The 25,838-nt window shown below is 36.8% G+C and overlaps 1 protein-coding gene across 4 annotated transcripts in view; it reads right to left on the reverse strand.

Moving 5' to 3' along the window:
- Positions 1 to 25,838, reverse strand: part of msl-3 (male-specific lethal 3) — a 229,436-nt gene that overhangs the window by 195,995 nt on the left and 7,603 nt on the right. The window contains exon 1 of one of the 4 annotated variants that reach the window (XM_090382006.1): positions 22,002 to 22,077. The exons of the other annotated variants lie outside the window; for them this stretch is intronic. Coding sequence (XP_090238132.1) covers positions 22,002 to 22,061 — 60 coding nt within the window. The 5' untranslated portion in view covers positions 22,062 to 22,077. Of the gene's footprint in view, positions 1 to 22,001; positions 22,078 to 25,838 lie in introns of those variants that run through there. 4 annotated transcript variants of the gene reach the window in all.

Consider the following 25,838-nt stretch of genomic DNA (forward strand, 5'->3'; position numbering starts at 1 on the left):
TCTGTGACTGTAATAATTGTTATATATGTCTTAATCTGTCTACAAGAGTCCCAATTACAGAAGCCCTTTGTTTAATATGTGCTGACCTCTAAATCAGGTACCATCCAGCACTCAACCTCAAATCAGTTCTGGACAGGATCTCACTATATATACACACATGATATGTAAAGGTGACTGTTAGCTCACAAAAACGTGAAATGAATGCAACAGATAAATTATGCTAGTAGTGAAAGAAATCCTATGTGATTACTCTCTTTGGATATCTATGTTTACAATATGGTGATCAGAAAAAAAAAAAAAGTACAAATTGTACTTGAACATCAATTCTACACCATACCGATCTCTGTAAAGTCATTAATTTTTCCCAACCTCAATATTCAAAGTAATTATAAGGGCCCCCAATCCAGGGAGCCATCAAAGTCTCAACATAAATAAACGAGGCCCCTTAATCCATTTTGCATCCGGGGCCCTCAAGTACCTTTGCACAGTCCTGTCCATCCCCTTATAATGAGATTTTTTTTTTTTTTTTTTGTGCCACACTTTGTGAGTTTGGTATTTTTACGAAATAATCTATAAAACCCATTTCCTATGAAGAATTAAGTGAATGTATCAATATGCATCATTTATCTGCAATTTCTGGTTTCAGATGTTGCAAAACCAGAAGTTACAGATAAACTTAACTAGAATGGAACTGTCCAATAGAAATGGAATGTGACCAATATGCTAAAGTATCAGCTTGGCTTCAGATGAACATCTATCTTTAAGACATGTTAAATTAGTATACAGATAATATTCTGTAGGTGTCCAAGACATCTCAGAAAAAAAAGTTGGGACAATTCAATTAAGACTAACGGCATAAAAAAAAAAAAACAGAACAATTTTGAACTATTTATTGTTGATTTTTCAAATTTCTGCATGCACAGAGGAATTTCAAAATTTCCCACAACTAGTTACAGGAAAATTTGAAAATGTCAGATCATTTAACTCTAGTTACAGGCTAAATTTACATAAGTTATTCAGTTTCATGAGATCAGTTGGTAGTTTGCCACAGTAGCTAAATTAATCTGTCTAAAAGAAAATTTTTCTACCTACTGCATTTGTACATAAAGATTTTGACAACTAAAATACCGATGAGAGGAATATATATATATATATAATTGCACCTCAGTTGCAATAAGTAGTACAATTTTAATAACATGATGTATAACATTATCCTCATTTTATTGAATTTTACTGATGTTAGATCCTAATAAGCTGTCTCCTAGAATTTTTTTCTGCCACTAAGAGCACCATATGCCAGATTATATCATTAACCTCAAAACTTTGTTTATCATCAACTATTTAAATTTGCTATCTCCTAAGTAAGTTAACCTGGGATTACTGTTATCCAAATGCAGGAACTTGAATTTATCATTGTAACTTAACTGCTAATTTTCCAATAAACTAAATAATTTATCTAAGTTCGTTATTGCAACATACTCTGGTTGTGTTGTTATTTTAAGTGAAGAGCAGAGGCAACTATGGCCAGATTATATCATATCTGAAAACTGAATATATTCTAGTCCTGCTTATATGTATACAATGGGGTGGAGGGAAAAAAAAAAAAAAACAACTAATTTTCAGGAAGAAAAATGACCTCCACTACTATCTAAGACCAATTATGCACAATCTGGTGAAAAAAAGCCTTAACTGAGAATTCTTTTGGCCTGCAACAGAATAAAACTTCTGTTTTTTTTTGTTTTTTTCTCAAGTGGGTAGTAACTGGCAAAGCCACAACACAAAGGATCAGCTTTTGCTCACTGTAAACTACTACTGGCCACCTATGTTAGCAGAATTTGACTTGTAATACCTTTTCAATGTTACTAATAAATATCATAAGCAACAGGAGGACCAGTATACTAAGTTATGTGGAATTCTGCTTATTGATTGTCCATGCTGGGCAATCATCATACGTAATCACCGTGTCTCTTCGGTGAGTAGCTACCACTTACAGTTTTTTTTTTTTTTTTTTATGAGAACCCCAAACACGAGAGGTATTAGAACCTATAGTACTTAGTACCGTGCTTGGGTTGGAGGTTGAGAAGACGAAAGAAGATATTTGTTGATATTGGACTTGAACTTCTGTAGATTGTAATTTTCAGGAAATATGTATGAAGGAAGGTTGTTCCAGAAAACGGCAGTTGAATGAATAAATGAGGAAGATGAAAAGTTGGTTCTGTGGGTTTGAAGTTGGACAGTAAATGGATGTTGGCTGGTGGCGGCACGCGTTCGGTTTGTTTTGAAAGAGAGAGCGGGAATTATAGAAGCCAATTCAGAAGAACAGTGCCCATGGAAGTATCTGTAGAAGAGGCATGCAGCAGAAACAGTGCGTCTATGAGAAAGTGAGTGGAGAGACTCTGTTAGAGATGAATAATTAATTAACCTAACTGCGCTCTTCTGAATGGAATCAAGAAGCCTGAGAGAGGTTTTGTGGGCACCACCCCAGATGTGGGAACAATATTCCATGGCAGAGCGGATTTGCGATTTATACAGAGTGAGCAGCTGTTTGGAAGAAAAGTAACGTCGAGAGCGAAAGAGAAAACCAAGTTTTTTAGATGCAGAGGAAGCAATATTTGTAATGTGCTTGTGCTAAGAGAGATTAGAAGTCAGGGTAATCCCCAAAAGAGATATATCATTTTGCCTAGAAATCGGAGTGTCACTAAAAATAAGCATAGGAGCAGGAGAATCCTTTTTGCGAGATATAAGACAAGATTGAGTTTTAGAAGGGTTGAAATCAACTAAGTTGTCTTTGCCCCACTGGAGAATTACCTGAAGATCGGCATTTAAGGAATTGGCAGCAGATTTTCGAGAACTTGAAGCTGACTAAGCTGGACAAGGTTTCTCAAAATGGAAAGTTGAATGCAATGTGCTATCATCGGCAAAACTATGGATAGGATTTCCAGTCAATGGAAGAAGGTCATTGATATTCAAGAGGAAAAGAGTGGGGTAAAGAACTGAACCTTGGGGGACACCGGCATTAGTGGAAAAGTTAGAAGACAGAGAGCCATCTATCATCACCCTCAGTGAGCGATCAGGGAGAAAACGGGATAACCAATTACTAAAAACAGTTGGCAAACCATAAGATGGAAGCTTGTTTAGAAGACCTTTATGCCAAACACGATCAAAAGCCTTTGAGATGTCAAGAACAACTATTTGTGTTTCACCGAACCTTTCCATTGAATTAGTCCATAAATGGGTAACATAAGCCAGAATATCACCAGTGGATCGACACTGACGGAATCCATACTGGCGATCGTTGATAAGACGGAAGGTTTCTAGGTAGTTTAAGAGTTGCCAGTTAATTGATTTCTCCATTACTTTAGAAAGAGTAGAAGTAATTGCAATGGGATGATAATTGGATGGGAGGGATTTGTCACCCTTTTTAGGAACTGGCTGGATATGAGCAAATTTCCAAGCAGAAGGAAAAACACCTTTGGAATAAGAAAGTGAAAAAAGGCGGCAAAGAATAGGAGTAAGTTCAGGAGCACAGGTTTTGAGAACAAGAGGAGAAATACCATCAGGACCTGGAGCTTTCTTAGCATCAAGATTCATCAAAATCCTTCTGATATCCTTTTGACGGAAGACCACAGGAGGCATTGAATGGAGCGTGTTAGGAATGGTGGGAGGTGTTTTACCAAGATCATTAATACATGAGCTCGAAGAAAAATGGTCAACTTTATCCTTGGCTGAAGTGACAACAGAACCATCTGGTTTGGACAAAGGTGGGAGCAGAGATGGGCAAAAGTTGCGGCCAATAGCTTTGGCAAGAGACCAGAATGCTCGGCTACCATTAGGGCAAGAAGCAAGTTTTCTACTCTTAGCCTGTTCAAACTCTAGTTTGGACTGATTAATAACTGCTTTACAATTGTTGCGAGCTTTGGTGTAGGCAGAAAATGAAACTGAAGAATTAGAAACAAGCCAATTACGATATGCAACATTCTTCGCTTGGACAGCCTTAGCACATTTATTGGAAAACCAAAGTTTAGATAAAGGTCAAGATTTTAAAGTGGAGTGTGGGATAAAGGATTCCATTCCTGCAAGAATAATTTCACTGACACGATCTGAGCAAACGTTGACATCAGAAGTTTTGAAACAGTAATCAGACCAAGGAAAAGAAGAAAAGAAGTCTCGTAGGTCATCCCATTTTGCATTCTTGTAATGCCAAACAATACGAGGTTGGGAATAGCCACGAGATAAAGGTTCCATTGGAGAAGAGACAATCACCAAGTTGTGATCTGAAGTGCCTAAAGGACCTCTCACTTCAACCTTGTACTTAGAAGGGTTGTTTGTGAGAAAAAGATCAAGCGTATTGGCTGTATGATTAGGATTGTCCGGTATTCTTGTAGGTAAATGAACAATCTGTGCTAGATCATTAGTAATTGCAAAAGCCTCAGCAACTTGACCTGCTGGGTCGGTGTGACTAGTAAACGGAAGCCAGCTGGAGTTGTGAACGTTAAAATCACCACGGAAAATTACCTCACTGTTAGGAAAGCTGGGCTGGAGAAAGTCAAGTTGCAAAGAGAGGAAGTCAAAGAGCTCCAAGTGATTAGTGGAGTTGAGAGAACGGTAGAGACAACAGATGAATTTTACACAATGAAGTAGAGAGATTTTAAGCCAGAGAAGATCAAAGAGAGGAGATTCCAAATTGCCAAGTCTCTGACAGAGAATATCAGAACGGACATATGCACAAGTACCACTTTTGAGGCGAAAGGAATCGTACAGCAAATAATTTGGACATCTGAGATGAGCAGTAGTTGAATCAACTGATAACTGAGATTCAGTCAGAAAAAGTACATGGGGTTTGGAAGACTGCAAGTGGAAATGGACATCGTTGAGATTGGAATTGAGACCACGTATATTTGGGAAATGAATTGGGAAGTCCTTGGGAGGTTTAGATCTTTTCGCAGATAAGCATGCTCTATTATTTTGACAATTCATGGTGTATTCAATAGTAAGAAAAAGTGGGTGGGACAAGCTGTATGAAGTAATGAAATTTTTGGATATGCCATACACATGGTAAGAATATACCCAGATCCTTGACATGACGTGGCCTCGACAATGCTCCCCGCATACACACTACTCGGACTCCCTCCAGTCACTATCTGGCAGAGTAGAGGTAGCAAGATTATACACTAGCTGATCCGGAAGCCTCCTAGAGAGTTACCAATAGGTTTGGTCCGGTGTACTATCTAGCGGCCGGCCTGCGAACACCGTTTTAGAGCTGTACCCTCGAAATGTAAGGAATATTGGATCTCGCCACGACATTCATCATAACCTCAAAAATCATCAATCATACTGCATGATGGAAGAGATAGGGAAGGGTTGCCGGAACTTAGCTCTTGAGACTAAACATGGGTTCCACCACTTCAAGCCTCCAATAAGCAAAGTGGTGGTATTTCACCGGTTGATTAAAGTCATCTACCACCTAGTACTGCCTGGTAACATAGAGGGGCGGCGTTCCTCCATGTGGTGTGGGCGCCACACCTCAACCCCTGCTTACGTTGGTTCACACCTGAGTGGTCGCCCACCATGTACTTGTGCATGAAGGTTATACCCAGGATTACTAACAGTCCCACCATCGTGAAGGTGCAAGCAGAGGATTTGGCTGTCATAGACCGTCCGGACTTCGCCGAAATTGGGTCCACTTGACTTGAGTGTCACCCGAATATCAGTTCCATCAGTGTTTTAGACTCCCAGGTAGCAAGAACAGCTTGTCTGGCATATCTGTAACTTACCTCTAATGTCACACTAACTCAATTCATATAAAATGCATTTATTGGAGCAACATAAAAAGTTTTACCTAATATAAAACTGCATGATTTGTAACATAACTAAAACGAAGAGTGAAGGGAAGAACTAGGATGGTACTCTGTGTTAAACCAAGTGCTCAAAATTCTTCATTTAGTTTGATGCATAGTAGTGGCATACCAAAAATGCACATGATTCCCATATCACTGTTGTCCAGATACTAAATATATGGACTAAATCCTAACTATGGATTCCATAACTTTTCTAATAACAAAAATCATATATATAAATTATATTAATATGTGTACTCATCTACTAATTAAAGATCTCTCTATGTCAGATCATTTAAAAACCATAATAGAAATAATAATGATTACTTATGATCTTGCGCAAATAGGTACAATGGGAATTATCTTGCATAGCCACGAATCTTTATGCAATATAAGTGTAAAGAGCAAAAGGAAAATTTAAATATATTAAATGGCAGCTGTATTCTTGTTTATACTCTTGCACGACCACCAGATCAATGGAGTTTTTTTTTTTTTTTTTTAATGTGAACCCCAAACACGAGAGGTATTAGAACCTATAGTACTTAGTACCGCGCTTGGGTTTACAATAAATCAATCAATACAAATGGCAATCGTATTTAGCAGTCACGGGCTTGAACCCCGGTCCAGTCAAAAAGTGTGCTACACTTTTCCTCGTGACCACTTGGCTTTGTCAGGTCTTATATTAAAAATATTTAGCAGAGGGCAACAGACTGTATAAGAATAAAAAGGAGAGAATGAGTCAGGGGACCAAACTTAGTAAGCATCTGTCATCAAAAAAAAAAAAAATAAATAAATAAAATAATAATAAAAAACATAAATAAATATATGTTGAGTTAGCTGTGTGCATTATGGATGCAAATTTGCACATTGCGAGATCAAGCACGTAAGCTTGATCTTGCAATGTGGGTCATACCACAAAAAGGATATAGCCCAGCGGTTTCCAAACTATGTGTCACGGCACCCAGGATATTTTAAATCACACAGGATATTTTAAATCTTCGAGGAAAACAGTGATACTCGACATCTGTTGGATGTTGAGTGAACTACTAGCTCTAGGTAGTTCACAGTTTCAACATTACTTATTAAGTTGTTTGGACCTAACTACTTAATAAACGGAACTGTTAGGTATTTTTTTTTTGGCTTAGGGGTGCCATGGAAAAATTATTGAGACACTAAGGGTGCCGTGAACTGAGAAAGTATAGCCCATTGTTAGATGTTGCACTGATAAATTAAACTTGAATGAAATATTTGCATCGAGGTTGTACACACTCTTCCTTCTTTGGCTGTCAAATGGAAATTTATTTATATGTACATAAATAAAAAAATAAATGAGAAAAAATATTTATCTAATCTATTTTTTAAATCTAAATAACTCTCTGACTCTACAAGACCATTAAGGTTGTTGTTGCTGCTGTTGTTATTTGGTTTTTAGGGGCATTAGCAACTAAGCCCATATTGCTCCAGGAATATGCAGTGGTCATTCCCTGACCTTTCCGCATCCTCCATATTTGGTGGTGATGAGCTCGAATCCCGGTCTAATCTAGAAGCGTGTGCTACGCACTGCTGCTCCTTCCCACCTGGCTATGGAGGCACAACCATTAAGGAATATTATCATACATGCATGTGATAATACAGATATAACATCTAGGAGTTTGGTAAATAAATTTGATAAATTTGAAGTATTGCTCAAAACATCAATGGCAGATATTGTTGGGATATCAGAGACGTGGTGTCACACAGATATAAGGAATGCAGAACTGGAATTTGGGGAGTACAATGTGTACAGAAAGGATAGGAAGGGAGGAGGGTTTATGCTACTAGTTAAGAAACACACAAAATCCAAGGAAGTGAAGCCAGTCAACATCACTGGACAGTGCAGTGTCAAGTCAGTTTGGTGTGACATAAGCATTGTTAGATCAAAATTGAGAGTAGGAGTGTGCTATAGGCCTAATGACTCTGATGAGTATAATAAGAAACTGTACAGGGAAATAGAGTGGGCTAGTAAATCAGAGAGCCTTATAATGGGGGAATTTTAATTTCCCAGATATTGACTGGAATCTGTGGGTTGGTCTCTCACACACTAGCAAGGCTTTTGTGGATTTATTGGATGACTGTTTTCTACATCAGCATGTTCGGGAGGCAACTAGAGGGAGTAATATTCTTGATCTGATTATCAGTAGTGATTCTTCATGCATTAAGAATCTGCAGTGATCACAGTGTGCAGAGTTGGGATTTACTCAAAGAGGTAACTACCATCAGAGGTAAAGGGAAGGATTTTTGCTTTCGTAAAGGCAACTATGATGGTCTGAGACAGTATTTAAATTCTATACAGTGGAACCAACTGATGACGTTACCAACAGCAAATTCAAAACGGGAAGCATTCAAAGAATTTATCTTGGAAGCTACTAGGCTTTAGATACCAACTAAGAAATATTGTTCAAGGTTTAGGCCTAAATGGATGACAGATGAACTAATGAGACATATAGCAGAGAAGAAAAATGCATGGGATACATATAAATTAATGGGTGACATGGATGCCTAGGATACAGATAGGATATAGATATAAGCTGGTCTGTAACCACGTCACAAAGGAGTTTAGGCAGGCAAAGGCAGATTATGAGAAATTGTTGGCAAAGGATGCAAAGAAAAACAGAAAAGAGTTCTTTACCTATGTAAACTCTAGAAGGAAAGGGATGAATCAGATTGGTCCACTGGATATTGATGGTTCAACAGTTGAGGATCCTGCTCAGCTGGCTAACAAACTAAACAAGTATTTTGCGTCTACATTCACACATGAGGAGTTATTCAGGAAGGGGAATACCAGAGGTGAAGTTAACTTTGGCAGTGAGCTAGATGATTTTGTAATAACCGAGAGGAAAGTGGAGGAGAAATTGTTGAGGATAAACATAAAAAAGGCACTGGGGATGGATGGGATCTATCCAGTTATATTAAAGAAGGCAGCAAAGGAAGTAAGCAAACCCTTAGCCATAATTATGAGAGCTTCTTTGGACTCGGGGAGGTACCCATAGACTGGAGATGTGCAAACGTGACCCCAATTCACAAAGGAGGATCAAAGGCTAACACAAGTAATTATAGACCTGTGAGTTTAACTTCTGTTCCTGGAAAATTAATGGAGGCACTGGTTAAAGAAGCACTGTAGGATCATCTAGACAAGACTTCAGTTATAGCTCGGATACAGCACGATTTTGTTAAGGGAAAGTCTTGCCTGACCAATTTGATTGGATACTATGATGCAGTCACAAAAGAACTGGATGCAGGGAATAACTTTATTATATATTTGGATCTTAGAAAGGCTTTTGATACTGCTGCACATGGAAGACTCCTGCACAAATTGGAGCAGTGTGGCATTGGTGGCAAATTGCTGCTATGGATAAAGGGATGGTTGAGGGGGAGAAGACAGAGAGTGGTAATCAATGGACACTGCTCATCGTGGACTAATGTTATTAGTGGAGTTCCTCAGGGTTCAGTGTTGGGTTCATTGTTGTTTTCTGTATTTATAAATGATACTGATGATGGTATATCAAGCTTAATGTCCAAGTCTGCAGACGATACAAAGGTCGGCAGGGTTGTTAAGGACAATATTGACGCTATGCTGCTGCAACAGGAGCTGGAAAGGTTGAGCAGATGGGCTAGGTGGCAAATGAAGTTTAACATTGACAAATGTAAAATATTACATATGGGAAACAGTAACCCCAGAGCAACGTATCAACTCTGTGGTACTACACTGACAGTGGTAGAGAATGAAAAGGACCTGGGATAATTGTGTAGGCAGATATGAAGTTCTCTGAGCAGTGCAGACAGGCGGCAAGAGTAGCTCATGGTGTCTTGTCAATGATATATAGGAATTTTTCTAGCAGGGATAAGGAGATGATTATTCCTTTGTATAAGGCAATGGTCAGGCCACACCTAGAGTACTGTATACAGGTCTGGAGGATTCATTTCACTAAGGATGTAGAGATGCTGGAACAAGTACAGAGAAGGGCAACAAGATTAGTGAACGGAACAAAGGGTTGCTCTTACGAAGAAAGGCTTAAGTTTTGCAAATTACAATGTCTGGAGACTAGGCACCGGCGAGGTGATCTGATAGAGGTGTACAAAGCCACGAATGGTTTGAGCATGCTCAATGCCGATGGGATTCTTCCTCTTGCTCAGAATAATCACCTGAGAGGGCATAAATTCAAATTGAGGAAAGACAGATGTAGGATAGATGTGCGGAAATTTGCACCTTTAACCAGTGGGTAGTTGGTTGGTGGAAAAGACTTCCATCCCTTGTTGTGGAAGTTGATAGCTTAAATAAATTTAAGGCTCAGCTGGACAGGTATTTCGAACGGTGGCTGATGCTGCATAAGCTTGCTTTCTTGCATCATATGCCTCTACTAATGCTAACACCTATTTTGATCTCTCTCAATATCCATTACACTAGTCATATGGAAAAGAATTTATTTTCTCTAAAACTTAAGAAAATAATAGTTAGCCTAGAATTAGTAGTGGCAAATGATGCAAGAAAACAAGCTTATAAAGCATCACAAAAAAAAAAAAAAAAAAAAAAAAAAAAGAAGAAAAGAGCATCCTTATATCACTTCAGCCACTATATATCAACTTATTAGAATTATTCATGTACTCAATCACATGAATTTGCAATTTCCAGAATATGCAGCACATCAACAAATTAATTTAGCTAACTCTAGTACAGCATTTCCCAACTAGTGGTTAGGGGATATGAAAGGAAAATTTTTGCAAATTCAGTATGTTCAAAGGAGTTATATTTTAAGGCTTGTAACCAAGCAGCCATGGGGTTCACTGTAAAAACTGATATTACTAAAGGGGTTTGCCAACAGAAATATTTTGGGAACCACTGCACTAACTGACAAAGATAGAATTTATCAGTGAATATAAAATTTTGAATTTTCTGCTCCACAGAAATTAAATAAAACCTGACTATACTCTACATTACAGTTTAAAAATAAAGCCTAGTTTAATCTTCTTCATGACAATTAAAATAATTTTAAAAATCTGTGGTTCATATACAATAACAGAATGCACAAATTAATTATTTATAGCATTCATAAATCTTCAAATAGGTCTCTGGGGTTGGCAATATTCATATTCATAATAACTGCACAGTCCTACACCAACCGTTATTAAATAAAATAAATAAATAGAATGATATAATTCCACTGGATAAAACTGATAAAAAGGTAACTGTCTGTACAATAAAATATGAAATTTTAAACTGCAATGAAGAAATTACAATAAACAATGTAGATAAAACACAGGATAATAAAACCAATAAAAGTGCTAAAACACCGTAGCTTTCAGAGGCATCCGCCTCCTTTTTCAACAGTGAGGTTTATTGTACAGCACATCCTTAAATATAAGCCAGTTCACGGTTCTCAGCACGTTTCTACAGGAGCGTGGGCAGTATTCTCCCCATGTGCACTGGAACTGGAAATGGCTTGGGAGCGTGCCAGGCAGAACCGCTCATCCCGTCCAAGAACCACTGCCTTGAAGAGGGGATGAATGCGGATTCCCCTATCTCTATTGTATTGCTCTCAGAGGATCAAATCCGCAAGCTTTCGAGCCATTTGCGGTCCTAAAATCTATGTGCCTGGTCTGCTGTGGCAGAACATTTTTGGGAGGAGCACCATCTAATCTCCCCGGACAAAGCTGTTGTCGACCAGGCACATAGATTTTGGGAATGCAAATGGCTTGAGAGTTGCGGATTTGCTCCTCTGAGAGCAATCCATTAATAGAGACAGGGGAATCTGCATTCATCCCCTCTTTGAGGTGGTGGTGGTGGTGGTTCTTGGAGGGGATCAGCAATTCCGCCTAGCACACTCCTGAGCCATTTCCAGTTCCAGTGCACATGGGGGAGAATACTGTCCATGCGCCTGTAAAAACATGTGCTGAGAACCACGGTTCTCAGCACACAGAAAACTGATATTTAAGGATGTGTTGTATGATTAACCTCACTGTTGAAAAAGGAGGCGGATGCCTCCGAAAGCTAAGGTTTTTTTTTTTTTAAGCCCTTTTTTCGGTTTTATTATCCTGTGTTTTATCTATATTGTTTATTATAATTTATTCATTGCAGTTTAAAATTTCATATTTTATTGTACAGACTGTTACCTTTTTATCCAGTGGAATTATATCATTCTATTTATTTCATTTATTTGCATCATTATTATTCTAATATAACACAACACTATTTATTTATTTTATTTAATAACGGTTGGTGTAGGATTGTGCAGTTATTATGAGCATTCATAAACCACAAATTCAAATCTGGGCATTCTGTTTACAGAAACTCCATATAATGCTCTAGCTGAGCACCCTTTTTAGGTTTATAGGCACCTCTTAAGAGGACACACAGTGGTCATAATCCCACTGTATAAGATAATTGTATGACCTCCTATCTCTACAAGATAATGTTTGATAGGACATCATGGGCTTTCCTGGACACCCCCTACATTGCTCAGAAAACTTCACATCTGCCTGTATTGTAACTGCCAGATATCTTCTTCCTCTACTGTTTTTAATTCAACCCCACCAAGCGTATAATTTATTTTGGGGTTGCTATTCCCCAAGTGTAAAACCTTGAATTTTTCTGCATGAAAACATTGCTGCCCCTTTTCTGACCATTCCTGAAACCTCTTCAAGTCTTTCTGAAGGTGCACTGTTTGGTATTGATCATTAATGACTGTCCCAACCTTTACATTGTCTGCCAATTTTGACATCATGCCCTTAATCCCTTTGTTGATGTTAAATGAAAATCAGAAACAAGTGGTTCAAGAACCAATCCTTGGGAAAATCCTAGCTCTGACATTACACTAATATGAAGAATGTCCATTAATCACAAAACCTGTCATTTTCCCTGCAATCTATCTTAGAATCTTTCTAGTAATCCAGTGTTCCAGCTTATACAGTAATCTCTCTTGAGTTACTGAGTCAAATGCCTTGCTAAAATCCAAATAAACTATACTGAAATTGTTTCCTAGATCCAGCTTGTGAGTAACTGTCAAAATAGCTTATTAGGTTATTGTTGCAATATCCTTCAACGTCCATGAGAGCATAATGGGTTTGTCATTTGTCACTCATTTTAAAGGGGCCTGACTTAGAATCTCAATTAAGACCGGAGGAATTCTTAGCCTGGATCTGTGTTCTCAAAGAATTTTTACTCCTCTAGGTGATGGGTCAAAGTAATCTCAGGCACATGCATTTTAAAAATCAGCATGAAACAATTCAATATTTTTTGAAGCCACCTTTATTTTCAATCTTTTCTGAATCACAAATGTGAAAAATCCATTTTTTTATATTAATTAGCTTTTGAAAATAAAATTCTCTTTAGACCTGTCTGTAAGCAAAGTGCAAATTCAAAAACTTGCACCACTCAATGAATGCAACTGTATATCAGTTGAATGTCAGCCTATCAACACTATGAGTGACACTGCATGTAATATAAAGCACATATCAACAGTTTCATTCCAGATGATGCTTCAATGTCATGAAGACAGAGAGGGTTACAGCTGGGTTAAAACAAGCATCAATAAAGTTAACTCACTGTCAATAACTGTATATGACAGATGTCACTCAATGTGTATATAATTTAGTGACTGGGCATAATCGATTATTTCAATAATCAGATGATTTCCATAAATCAATTATAAAATTAAAAAGAGAAAGGCATCAAAAGCCACACTTTTCACTCTGTATCTTTTTACCTTTCACAATTCTACCTTTCTATTTGATTATGCACATACCATAATTGATATTATTTTGATTACTGACCATAATCAATTATTTAATTAAAACTCCTCAATTATGACCATCACTAATATAATTAGGCATAACCTGGTTTCTGTACTTTTCAGCAGAGAATCAAAGAAAACATTTCAAAAACAGTTATAGTAGTTTCAGCTGTATCTGGAGTAAATAAGGCCACAAATTGCTAAAATATTGTCTGGGGCACCTCATCCCACACACTTGGATCAGAGTTATAGTTAGCCAATCTCAGGCGGGAACTGGGTTTTTATCTGGAAATAATTCTCGTTTTTTCAACCCAAACATGCAAATCCAGCCAATAAACTCAAACTTTATTGTGTATTGTGTTTACAGAATCAGTATAAACGTAATACACAATAAATTATATAATCTGGCATACTATAACTAATATCATTGATATACTAAAATATCTCTCATGTCTGATGTAGGGTAAACTGACAATTAAATTTAATATACAGTAAGTGCTATTTTTATTTATCAACACTTTATAGGCTGTGATGATGGCAATTTGCAATGTAATTCTCAAAACATTAGTGCATTAAAGATTTTAGTCAGTTTGTTTAAAAGTTAAGGGACAAATGCCCATTTTTTAATAAAGCTTTCATTACATTTACCAAAGCTTTGTTATTTCCCACACATATATGCCACATTGCCTTTCTTGATTATAACATCTTTGAATGTTTTGTACATTAAAAGATGTTATAAATAAGAATAATAAAAAAATAATAATAATAAAATAAAAGCACCTCTTACTAACTTAGGATTTGCTGATAACACAAACAAATGTCATCATCATCATCATCATCAGCCATTTTCAATCCACTGCAGGATGAAGGCCTCTCCAGCAACTTTCCAGTTCCTTCTGTTTTGAGCACTGGCCATCCATTTACTATTCAAAAACTCATGAATTTCATCTATCCATCTCCGCCTTTGTCTCCCAGGTTTTCTTCTAGCTCCTCTTGGGTACCATTCTGTTATTTTCTTAGTCCATCTGTCATCATGTCTTCGAGCTATGTGTCCTGCCCAAGACCATTTTAGTTCTTTTGTTTTGATAAGAATGTCCTTTACTTGAGTTTGCTGCCTAATCCATGTGTTTCTCTTCTTGTCTAACAGTCTGATTCCCAATATAATTCGTTCCATTCTTCGCTGTGTAGTTCTTAGCTTCTCTTCCATTCTTTTGGTGAGTGCCCAAGTTTCACTTCCATAAGTCATGGTGGGGAGTATACATTGATTCATTATTTTACGTTTCAGACAAACTGGGATATTGCTCTTCAGTATGTGACTATATTTCCTGAATGCTATCCATCCAAAATTCATTCTTCTCTTGACTTCCAGCCATTTATCATTATTACAGCTAATAACTTGTCCCAGATAAGTATATGACTCCACCTTTTCAATTATTGCTCCTTCAATCATTATTTTCCTTTCTGTGGCATACTTGTTCATCATTACTTTTGTTTTAGCCATATTCATCTTTAGTCCAAAATCCTTACTAACTGTTCATAACTGATTAAGATTTTCCTCTAATTCTTTGGGATCGTGGCTTATGACCACAATGTCATCTGCAAATCGTAAATGATTTAGGTACTCTCCGTTCACATTGACTCCTTTCTGCGACCAGTCTAATCTTCTGAAAGCTTCCTCAAGGGCAGCAGTAAACAGCTTCGGAGATATTATGTCTCCTTGTCGAACTCCTTTCTCGATTTTAAATTTGCTACTGTCTTTGTCTAGTCTAATAAAGGAGGTAGCACTCTCATATATTTTCTTCAAAATCATAATATATGGAGTATCTATGCCTTGTCTTTCCAGTGCCCGAAACATTGCCTTATGCTGTATGGAGTCAAATGCCTTTTCATAATCCACAAATGCCAGGCATAATGGCGTTTTATATTCATTTGCTTTCTCCATTAGCTGTGATATTATGTGAAGGTGATCCATAGTTGAGAATCCTGTCCTAAAACCAGCTTGCTCTTTTGGTTGATTCTCTCAAGTATTCTTTCTAATCTGTTAGTAATGACCCTTGTGAACAACTTGTAGATATGGGATAACAAGCTAATTGGTCTATAATTTCCAATTTCTGATTTATCTCCTTTCTTATGCAGCAAAACTATGATTGCATTATTCCACTGCTTAGGCATCACACCTTTTCTAATACACTTTGTGAAGAGCCTTGCCAGTTTTTGTGTTATCTCTCTTCCTCCCAATTTTAACAATTCTACAGTAACTTCATCTACCACCAGGGCTTTCCGATTCTTCATTTTCTTCAATGCATGTTCTACCTCATCAAGAAGAATATCGGGTATGTCGTATGTGTTGCTACTTTGCAATCCATGTTCCCCACTGCTGGTATCATTCCCTCACTCCTTGTATAATTCTCTATAGTAGTCTTCTGCTATTTGAATCATGCCTTCTCTGCTGTTTATAAGTACACCATCGCTATTCTTCAGTTTCAGTATCATTTGTCTTTCTGTATTACTGCTCATGGCTGCTGATTTAAATCCTTTGTTTTCCCTTAATGCTTGTTCTACTTTTCTTGTGTTAAATCTTCTTATGTCCTCTCTGAGTCTCTTTCTAATGGCTTTGCATAACTCAGTATACTCAATTTTCTCCCTGTCAGTGTTTTTCTTGCTCTTCATTTGTCGTCTTTGGTTCATCATGACAAGTGTTTCTTGACTAATTTTTTCTTCTTTGGATTTCTGTTTCCCTATAGCTTTCTTGGGCTTTATCAGAAATTAAAACAAATGTAGCAATATATAATTAAAATTTCTGACTACTACACATAAAGAGAATCAGCAAAATAGGAGTGTAAACTTAATAAAAAAGAACAAAAACCAAAGTACCAATTATGAAGTTTATGTAAATCCTTATATATTTGAAGTTTAGAATCATCCTATGACACAGCATAAGTACTAGAAGTATGCAATATTTGGTATTTCAGTTTGTATACCAACAAAAAACATGAACAGTACATTATTAATTGAGTGCTATGTCACTGTCATAACAAATACGTAATTAATATTACTTTTCCATTTGGCAGTCTTTGGGGGAAGGAGGTATAAACAAACCATTTCAAGAGATAAGCTTTGGGCATTGTAGTAATGCATGTATTTGCACTGATATTCAAATACAATATATATTGCATTTTTGCATGCTGGCATAAAAAATGCACAATCACTTGTTAGCTGTGCGTAGCTGTGGTAACAAAAAGCTATTAAACACTCTTCTTGCTGTATAGTCTCCTCGTGTCCTGAGGTATAATAGAGATTATTTTTTTAAATGAGACCAAGTGACTCTCTCAATATATCTTAAAAATTATATTTGCAGATGATGACCTTAATGATGGCATGGGCAAAAGACACAGCATATTAATGAGAATAACACCAAATATTTATTAACCTGGAGCCAGATGCAAGGTGTCTTTGAAAGCCTGTATAATTTCAGCAATTCCATGCTGTCTACTTAGTCCACACAGCCGAAGTCTCTAATATCTTTCAACAAAAGTGTTTTTTTTTTTTTTATTTCCCCCTGAAGATGAAAGCTAGAAGCAGATTAGAGGTAGCAGATTTTCCTGAGAGTCCAAAACAGAGCAATCACATTTTGGAGTACCAGAAAATCTACCACTTCTAATCTACTCCTGACTTTCATATGATAAATACCCTCAAGAACAAACAAAAAACTGAATTTATACATCTGATGAACTCTGCATTTGACACTGTTAACCCATCCATTTCTACATTTGTTTAGTTCTTTCTGACTCATTTGGTAATCTTCACAAATTTCTGTCCAAACTCTTTTCTCTCACTATCATCAATGTTGCTTGCAGAATGCTTAACTACAGCATTCCAAATGGTGGGGAGCTCACTTTCAACTTTCAGCTGTGTGTTTTTTTTGCTGCAATCTTACAGCCTCTACAGTTATCTCGTAACAGAGGGTCACTAAATACATGGAACACCTTCAAATTCAAAAGACAAGACAAAGGGCATCTCATAAGAGATGCCCTTTGTCTTGTCTTCCTTCACGGATTAGATGATCCACCTGTTCCGATCTCAAAGAGGTCTGCCCATCTTTTCTTCGGTCTTCCTCTGTCTCTTTTTCCTTTTGCTCTATATGTGTAAGCTAAGAGATGCCCTTTCAAATTGGTATTAATCAGCAAGATTGCTATTCCAATTGCAAATTCAGATAATCCTGGAATTTGACTCCATATTTAAGTTTGTTCCTAATGTTGAATTTCTCGTATTGAAATTTACTAAATGTGTTTGGCTGTTGAAACAAACTGTTCCATGTCTGATGTGTCACTATTACTGTGTCCTTAACTAAACTTGTTCATTCACGAGTTCTTCATTCTTCCTCTGTTCAGCAGTTATTATTATTAGTGGCATATGATGCAAGAAAGCAAGCTTATAAAGCAATAGGAAAAAAAACACCCTCCCACATCACTTGTTCACATCTCCAATAATTTGTTTAGATCTTCACTGAATTTATTCAAACTGCCCACTCCCACCACATCAGATGGACGTTGGTTCCGACAGTCGACTACTCACTGGCTGAAGGCAAACCTCTTCATATCTACCCTGCAACCACCTTTTCTCAATTATGACCATCATGTGTGTGTAGTCTGAGCAAAAGGAAAATTCCATTAGCACTGAGCTTGCCCAATCCATTCAAAGTCTTAAACACCTAAATCAGATCACCTAGCAATTTACAGAACTAAAGCCTTTTTTAATAACACCACTATTTCGTTTCCTTCACCAATCTTGTTGCCCTTCTCTATACCCATTCCAGCAGATCTACATCCTTCCTAAAATGAGGACCTGTATGCACTACTCAAGATGCTGCTTGACCATTGCCACGTAAAATGGGATAATCACTTCCTTGTCCCTGCTGGCAAAGTTTCTGTATTTCACAGAAAAAACTACATGAACTGCCCTGGCAGCCTGTCTGCATTGCTCAGAGAACTTCATATCTGAGTGCACGATTAGGCTTCCCCCCAGGTCTTTTTCATTGTCCACTGGTCTGAGAGTAGTATCACACAGCTGGTATGTTAATATGGGATTACTGCTACCCAAATGCAGTACACTGTACCTTGAATTTCTCAATGTAAAACTTTAACTGCCATTTCTCAGTCCATTAGTCTAATTCGTTTAAACCCTATTTCAGCAGCTTACCCTGATTATTGTCATTAACCACACTGCCAACCTTTATATCATCTGCAAACTTAGATATTAAGCCTGATATACCATCACCAATATCATTAATAAATACAGAAAACAACAATGGACCAAGGGTACCCTGTTATAACATTAGTCAATGAAGAGCATTGTCCAGTAATAACCACTCTCCATCTTCTTCCACCTTATCGAGAGCAGTAACTTACCCTTAATGATATAGTGCTCCAATTTGTACAGCAGTCTTTTATGTGCAACAGTATCAAAAGCTTAACAGAAATCCAAGTATATGATATCAAAATTATTTCTTGCATCCAGTTCTTTGTTACTGCATTATAATATCCAATCAGATTGGTCACACAAGGTCACCCTTTAAAAATATCCATATTGTGACTGCAGTATAAATTCATTCCTGTCTAGATGATCCTGCATAATTTCTTTACCAGAGACTCCATTATTTTTCAAGGAACAGAAGTTATGCTAATATGTTTACTAAATGTGTTCGGCTGTTGAAACAGGAATTAGATTTTGAACAGGCTAAGGGTAGAAAACTTGCTTCTTGTCCAAATAGTGTCCGAATGCTCGGGTACTATTTGGACAAGAAGCAAGTTTTCATTATTAGCTGAAAATTTTGCCCATCTCCATCAAAAGCAGATGGATGGTTTTACTGCTACATTAGCCAAAAATAAAGCTGACCTGCTAGCATCCTATTTTTCTTCCAACTTGTGTATTGACGATCTTGGTAAACCATCTCCCGCCATTCCCAGTGCACTCCATTCAATGGATGTCAGTAGGATTTTGAAGAAACTTTTCACTTTTTTATTCCAAAGGTGTTTTCCCTTCTGCTTGGATATTTTCTCATATCCAGCCAGTTCCTAAAACCAGTGACAAATCCCTCCCATCCAATTATCATCCCATTGCACTTGCTTCTACTCTCTAAAGTAATGGAACCTTCCATATGATCAATGAGTGCCAGTATGGATTCCATCAGTGTTGATCCACTGGTGGTATTCTGGTTTATCTATGGACAAATTCAATGGAAAAGTTTGGTGAAACTCAAGCAGTTCCTCTTGACATTTCAAATGCTTTTGATCATGTTTGGCATAAAAGTCTTCTAAATAAGTTTCCATCTTATGGTTTGTCAACTGGTTTTTGTAATTGGATATCCAGTTTTTTCTTTAACCTCTTGCTGCAGATAATGGCAGATGGCTCTGTCTTGTAAATTCTCCACTAATGTTGGTGTTCCCCAAGGTTTGGTTCTTTCTCCCATTCTTTTCCTCTTGTATATTTCCTCTTGACCTTCCATTAATCAGAAATCCAATCCATAGTTTTGCTGATGATAGCACACTGCATTCCACCTTCCTCTGCACAAACGGCTTCAACTTCTCGAATATCCACTACAATTTCCTTAAATGCTGATCTCCAGTGAGGAAAAGATAACTGTTGATTTCAATCATTCTAAAACTCAGTCCTGGCTTATCTCGCAAAAAGGATTCTTCTGCCCCTACGCTTATTTTCAATGACACTCTGATTTCTATGCATGATCATATATCCCTACTTTAAATCTCTCTTGGCATAAGCACATTACAAATATTGCCTCCTCTGCATCTTCAAAAACGGTTTTCTCTTTTGCTCTATTTTTCTTCCCAACAACTGTTCACGCTGTACAAATCGCAAATCTGCGCTACCATGGAATATTGTTTCTGTATCTGGGGCGGTGCCCCCAAAACCTCTCTCAGGCTTCTAGATTCCTTTCAAAAGAGGGAATCTAGGTTAATTAATGACTCATCTCTAACAGAGTCTCTCCACTCTGTCTCAAACATTCTGTTTCTTCTAGATATTTCCATGGACACTGTTCTTCTGTAATTCCCGATCTCTCTTCCAAACCAGCCTGAACATGTGCCACAACCAGCCAACATCCAACTCACAGAATCAACTTTTCTTCTTCCTCATTTATTAATTCAACTTCCGTTTTCTGGAACAACCTCCCTTCATACGTATTTCCCAAAAATTACAATCTTCAGAAATTCAAGTCTAATGCCAATAAATATATTTTTTCATCTTATCCTCCTCCAACCCATGCAGGGTACTAAGTACTATAGGTTCTAATACCTCTAGTGCTTGGGGTTCTCATAAAAAATAATACCTTTAATTAATGGATTATGGAGTTGTGATAATCATTTTTGTTTCTGCTTTCTAAGAGCTTTATTTAAGGCTTTAAACAGACTGAGTGAAATAAATACTGATAGCATCATTTGTCTTTCTCATACAACATATGTAAAAGGACTAAAATTTAAAACTTAAAAACAACGGTTGCAGGATAGATGTGCAAAGATGTGCTTTCAGCCAGACAGTACATGATTGTTGGAACAAAGTCCATCTGGCATTTTGTGAATTAAAGGTGATGAACAGATGAGATGGATAGTTTTATTTTTATGGATGATACTGCATAAGCTTGCCACCTTGCATCATTTGCTACTATTAATACTATTGCAGATGAATCCTAAACATCTCCTAGAAAAAGAGTATTTTCAAATAAGTCTGGACCAGACTATTATTTTTCTAAATCATTATATTTCTTCATCTTCTTTCTACAGTGTATTTTTAACGAATATTTCCAAATTTAGTTTCAACCACTGCACAATTTTCAGAGTAAACCAATAACTTTTTTTTTGTTAGCTGAAATTCTTGTTGTTATTAATAGCAATATGAAATAATTTGATAACAAAAACAAATGCACATTAATTGGCAAGTAGTAAGGCAAACAAAATGGATTGTGGAATGATGAATCATGCACAAAGAATGCTGAGTGTGTCGTACTAACTGAGTTGGGAGGAGGTATCATGGTCTGAGGGTGTTTCTTTCAATATGTACTATGCTGACTGATTGTCGAGTATGTTACTACAAATGCTGCATCTTAAATGTGGGAGGCTTTTATTAGGTAATCACACTATTTTTTGTTTCTAAAATGATCTTTTAGTGGCACAGTGCACACAGGTTAAATGAAATGGAGACAATTGGAAAATTAAGCACTTTGGCCTGCATAGAGCATACAGGTACATTGGTAATTAATTATTTAATCTTTTTTATTATTTCATTATTATTTATTTTTCTCTTTTTATCTATTAGCTGATTAAACAAGGTTACGTAGTTCAATATTAAGTAAAGTTAGAAAGCATTATATAAATTAACTACCAACCCATTTCTGTTCTATCTCTACAGTCACTGAAGAAGTGGTATTGGATGTATTATGAAACATCTGAGAATCAGCTGTGATTCCTTTTAGTAATTAAAGACAAATTTTATTATACACGAGATGAAGTGCTTCAATTTTCCATTTATCTCCATTCCTTGTTGCCTGCTTAGTACTGTACTGCCAACTGGTTTCTCTGTAAAAAATATCTCAATATGAAAGAGCATTTGCAATTAGAAATCTACTATCTCAAAAGTTTTATTTTCAAGAACTCAAAAAAATTTAAACCCAAAGACATAACTCCTGACAAATTCACGAATTGATTAAATTCTTGGATTTCAAAAGGTGAGCAATAATGTATATTTGTGTAAAAATATTTATATATATATATATATATATATATATATATAATAAATTATTTGTAAATATACTGGTATTAATTCATGTCATGTATTTCTAACCTTAGGCCTTTAATTAATTTATGGTTTTATATGGAATCTAGGTACACATTTTATTCATAACTATAAATGCCCCATGACTTTTAGTGATTGGTTTACAAATATGAAGTTAAAAGATTAAAAGAAAATAATGAAAATATTAGTGATATGTCTTGTAAACTCTGGAAATGACAAAATATACACCAGCATTGAGTAGTTATCCTAGTCACCAAGGATGTCTCCAAAAGCATCCTCAACTCTGTGTCACACTCCGAGTGAATAACATTACTCCAGCTGAAGGGACATCCTATAAATGTCAACATAATTCAAGTATATGCTCCGATGGCTGATAAGGAAGATTTGGAAATTGAACACTTCTATACAGAGCTGAAAGAAGTAGTCGAACTAACAAAGAAACAAAACTAAATATTGTTATGGGAGATCTGAATGCTAAGGTTGGAAACGGCAGATCTGGTGAAACTGTAAGGGAATTTGATCTTGGAGCAAGGAATGAAAGAGGGGATCAGCCAATACAATTTTGCCAAGAGGAGAACTTGATGATTGCTAACACATGGTTTCAACTCCCCAAATGAAGGCTCTATACATGGAAGTCGACACTAGACAGCACACACAAAACGTGGTCAAAAACCAAATTGACTATATCATAAGCAGTATTAAAAGCACTAAGACACCCCCCCCCCCCCCAGTGCAGATATTGATATTGATTCAGGCCAGAATCCAGTCATAATCGAGATCATGCTGAGATTGAAGGCTACTAGGAGAAACCAACCAATGAAGAAAGTTGAGTTAGAGAAGTTAAAAAATCCAGAAAAGTATCAGTTAATGAAGACATGAATTAACAAAAGAATGCAACAAATCCATAGGCAGGAGGAGAGGGGAGTGGAAGATCTTTAGAAGAATTTTAAATCTGTTCTGACTGAAACAAGCTCAGAAGTTCTAGGTTATGGAAAATGTCTAAAGAAGGATGGATGACAGATGAAATTCTGACACTCATGGAGAAGTGCAGAGCATTTAAAAATTGCAATGCATTAAGGCACAAGGAGATAAATAGACTGATTAAGAACAAAATTAAAGGAGCTAAAGAGAGCTGGATCACGGAAAAATGCAGAGAAATAGAAGTTCTGCAAGAAAAACATGATGATGTCAATCTTCACAAAAAGATTAAAGAGATTTCAGGAATTAATAGAAGGAAACAACAACTTCAATTTGAAATGACAAAGATAAGATTATCATGGAAGAATCAGAAAAACTGGACACATGGACTAAATACAAAAAAAAAAGACCTTTTTGCTGACAGTGAATGTGAGCTAGATGACAACAACGATGCAGTGGTAGGGCCATCTATCCTAAGACCCGAGGTGAAGAGGGTGATTAAATCAATGAAGAAGGGAAAAGCTGAAGGACCTGATGAAATCACAGCAGAAATAGTCATATTATTCGACTACAAAAACATCAGCATTCTTGTTGAATTATTTAACAGAATTTATGACATAGGCAATATCTCTCGGGACTGGCTGGCATCAACATTTATCACTCTTCCGAAAAAACTAAACACCCGGACTTGTGGAGATTTCAGGCTAATCAACTTGATGAGCCAAGTCCTCAAAATGTTCCTAAAAATAATTCAAAATCAGATTTTCAGGAATTGTGAGGAGTCGATGAACGATGCACATTTTGGATTAGGGAAGGACTGGGTACAAGAGAAGAACTATTTTGTGCACAGGTCATGATGCAAAAGTGCAGAGAACAACAGATTGATGACCATCTTTGTTTTATTAACTCTGAGGCCTTTGGTTGAGTCCAACAGTACACCAAGCTCATCAAGGTCCTTGAGAAGTCTGGCCTTGATGAAAAGGACATCCGAATAATCAAACACCTCTACAGTAACCAAACTGCATCTGTTGTAGTTGATGGCAGAAAGACAGAAAACAACAAAATTGAATGTGGAGTGAGGCAAGGATGTGTACGCTCCCTCTCCTGTTTAACATTTACTTGGACGCCATCTTCAAGAGAACATTAGATGGAAGAAATGAAGGAATATTTGTCAATGGTAGAGTGATTAATAACCTTCGCTATGCAAATGACACTGTACTTTGTACAACTAATATGCAGGACTTACAGATACTCCTCAAACGTGTGAGTAAAGAAAGGGCTTTGGGATTAATATCAACAAGACTAAGCTCATGATCCTTAATGGGGCAATGCCAAACACCTCCCCTCATGTTAAACAGAAGGCTGATAGAGAGAGAGAGAGAGAGAGAGAGAGAGAGAGAGAGAGAGAGAGAGAGAGAGAGAGAGAGAGAGAGAGAGAGAGAGAGAGAGAGAGAGAGAGAAAGAGAGGACAAAATCAAACCGGATATGGAAATAAAAGCAAGGATTGAAATGGTCAGGCAGTATTTTCTTAAAATGAGACCTGCATTGTGCAATGGAAACCTGGATCTCCACCTTAGAATCCCGATGACGAGATGTTACGTTTGGTCAGTTTTGTTGTATGATGCGTGACATGGACATTAAAAACTAACACCTCAAAAAAACTAGAAGCATTTGAAATGTGGATGTACAGAAGAATGCTAAAGATACCCCGTACAGCAAGAGTGACCGATGAGAGTACCTTGCAGAGAATTGGAAAAACCCGGGAATTGCTGAAGGATGTAAAGAAAAGAAACGTATCTTGGACACCCGATGAAGAACAACAAATATGCAATTCCAGGGCTAATTATTGATGGGAGAATGGAAAGAAGAAGAAAACCTGGGAGAAGACGTACATCGTGGCTTGATAACATTAAGAATTGGACAGGACTACCAGACACAGAGAGACATTGGCCGTTGTGGTTGCCAACCTCCATTAGGAGGTAGCACACAGAGAAGAAGAAGAAGCCTTGTTGAGACAAATTATGCAGAGTAAGGATAATGTATGAACAAATTAAATATGGTATATTATATAATGGGAGTAGATGGTCAAATTAATGTTACATAACAGTTTTTTTAATAAAAAAATAATAATAACACTTGTAATGGAATATTCTGTTATGCAACAGGTTAACTGGGAATTTCAAATCTATTGCTAGTACCAAGGTAGTCAAAAAATTACAAATCATATTATTACAAAATTTGTGAATATCCTGTCATCATGGAGCTATGATGAGCACTTTCTTATATGAACAAATTATTGAAATTGGTGAGCTAAATAAAACAGCTGGAATAAATAAACTACAACTAAAATATATTTCTCTGTAACAGGAGGGTGAAATAAAGGCAAGTGCATAACCTAACATGGGGAAACTGGTTGATTAATGATGTCAGCATTGGTATTATTATAATTTTGCTAATAATACTTTCAGCTAGTTATCCTAATTGGCCAATATACAGGGTGTCTCAAAAATAC

Source organism: Mastigoproctus giganteus, chromosome 9 (assembly GCF_048544385.1).
Source record: "Mastigoproctus giganteus isolate SK-2022 chromosome 9, ASM4854438v1, whole genome shotgun sequence".
NCBI classification, from domain to species: Eukaryota; Metazoa; Arthropoda; class Arachnida; order Uropygi; family Thelyphonidae; genus Mastigoproctus; species Mastigoproctus giganteus.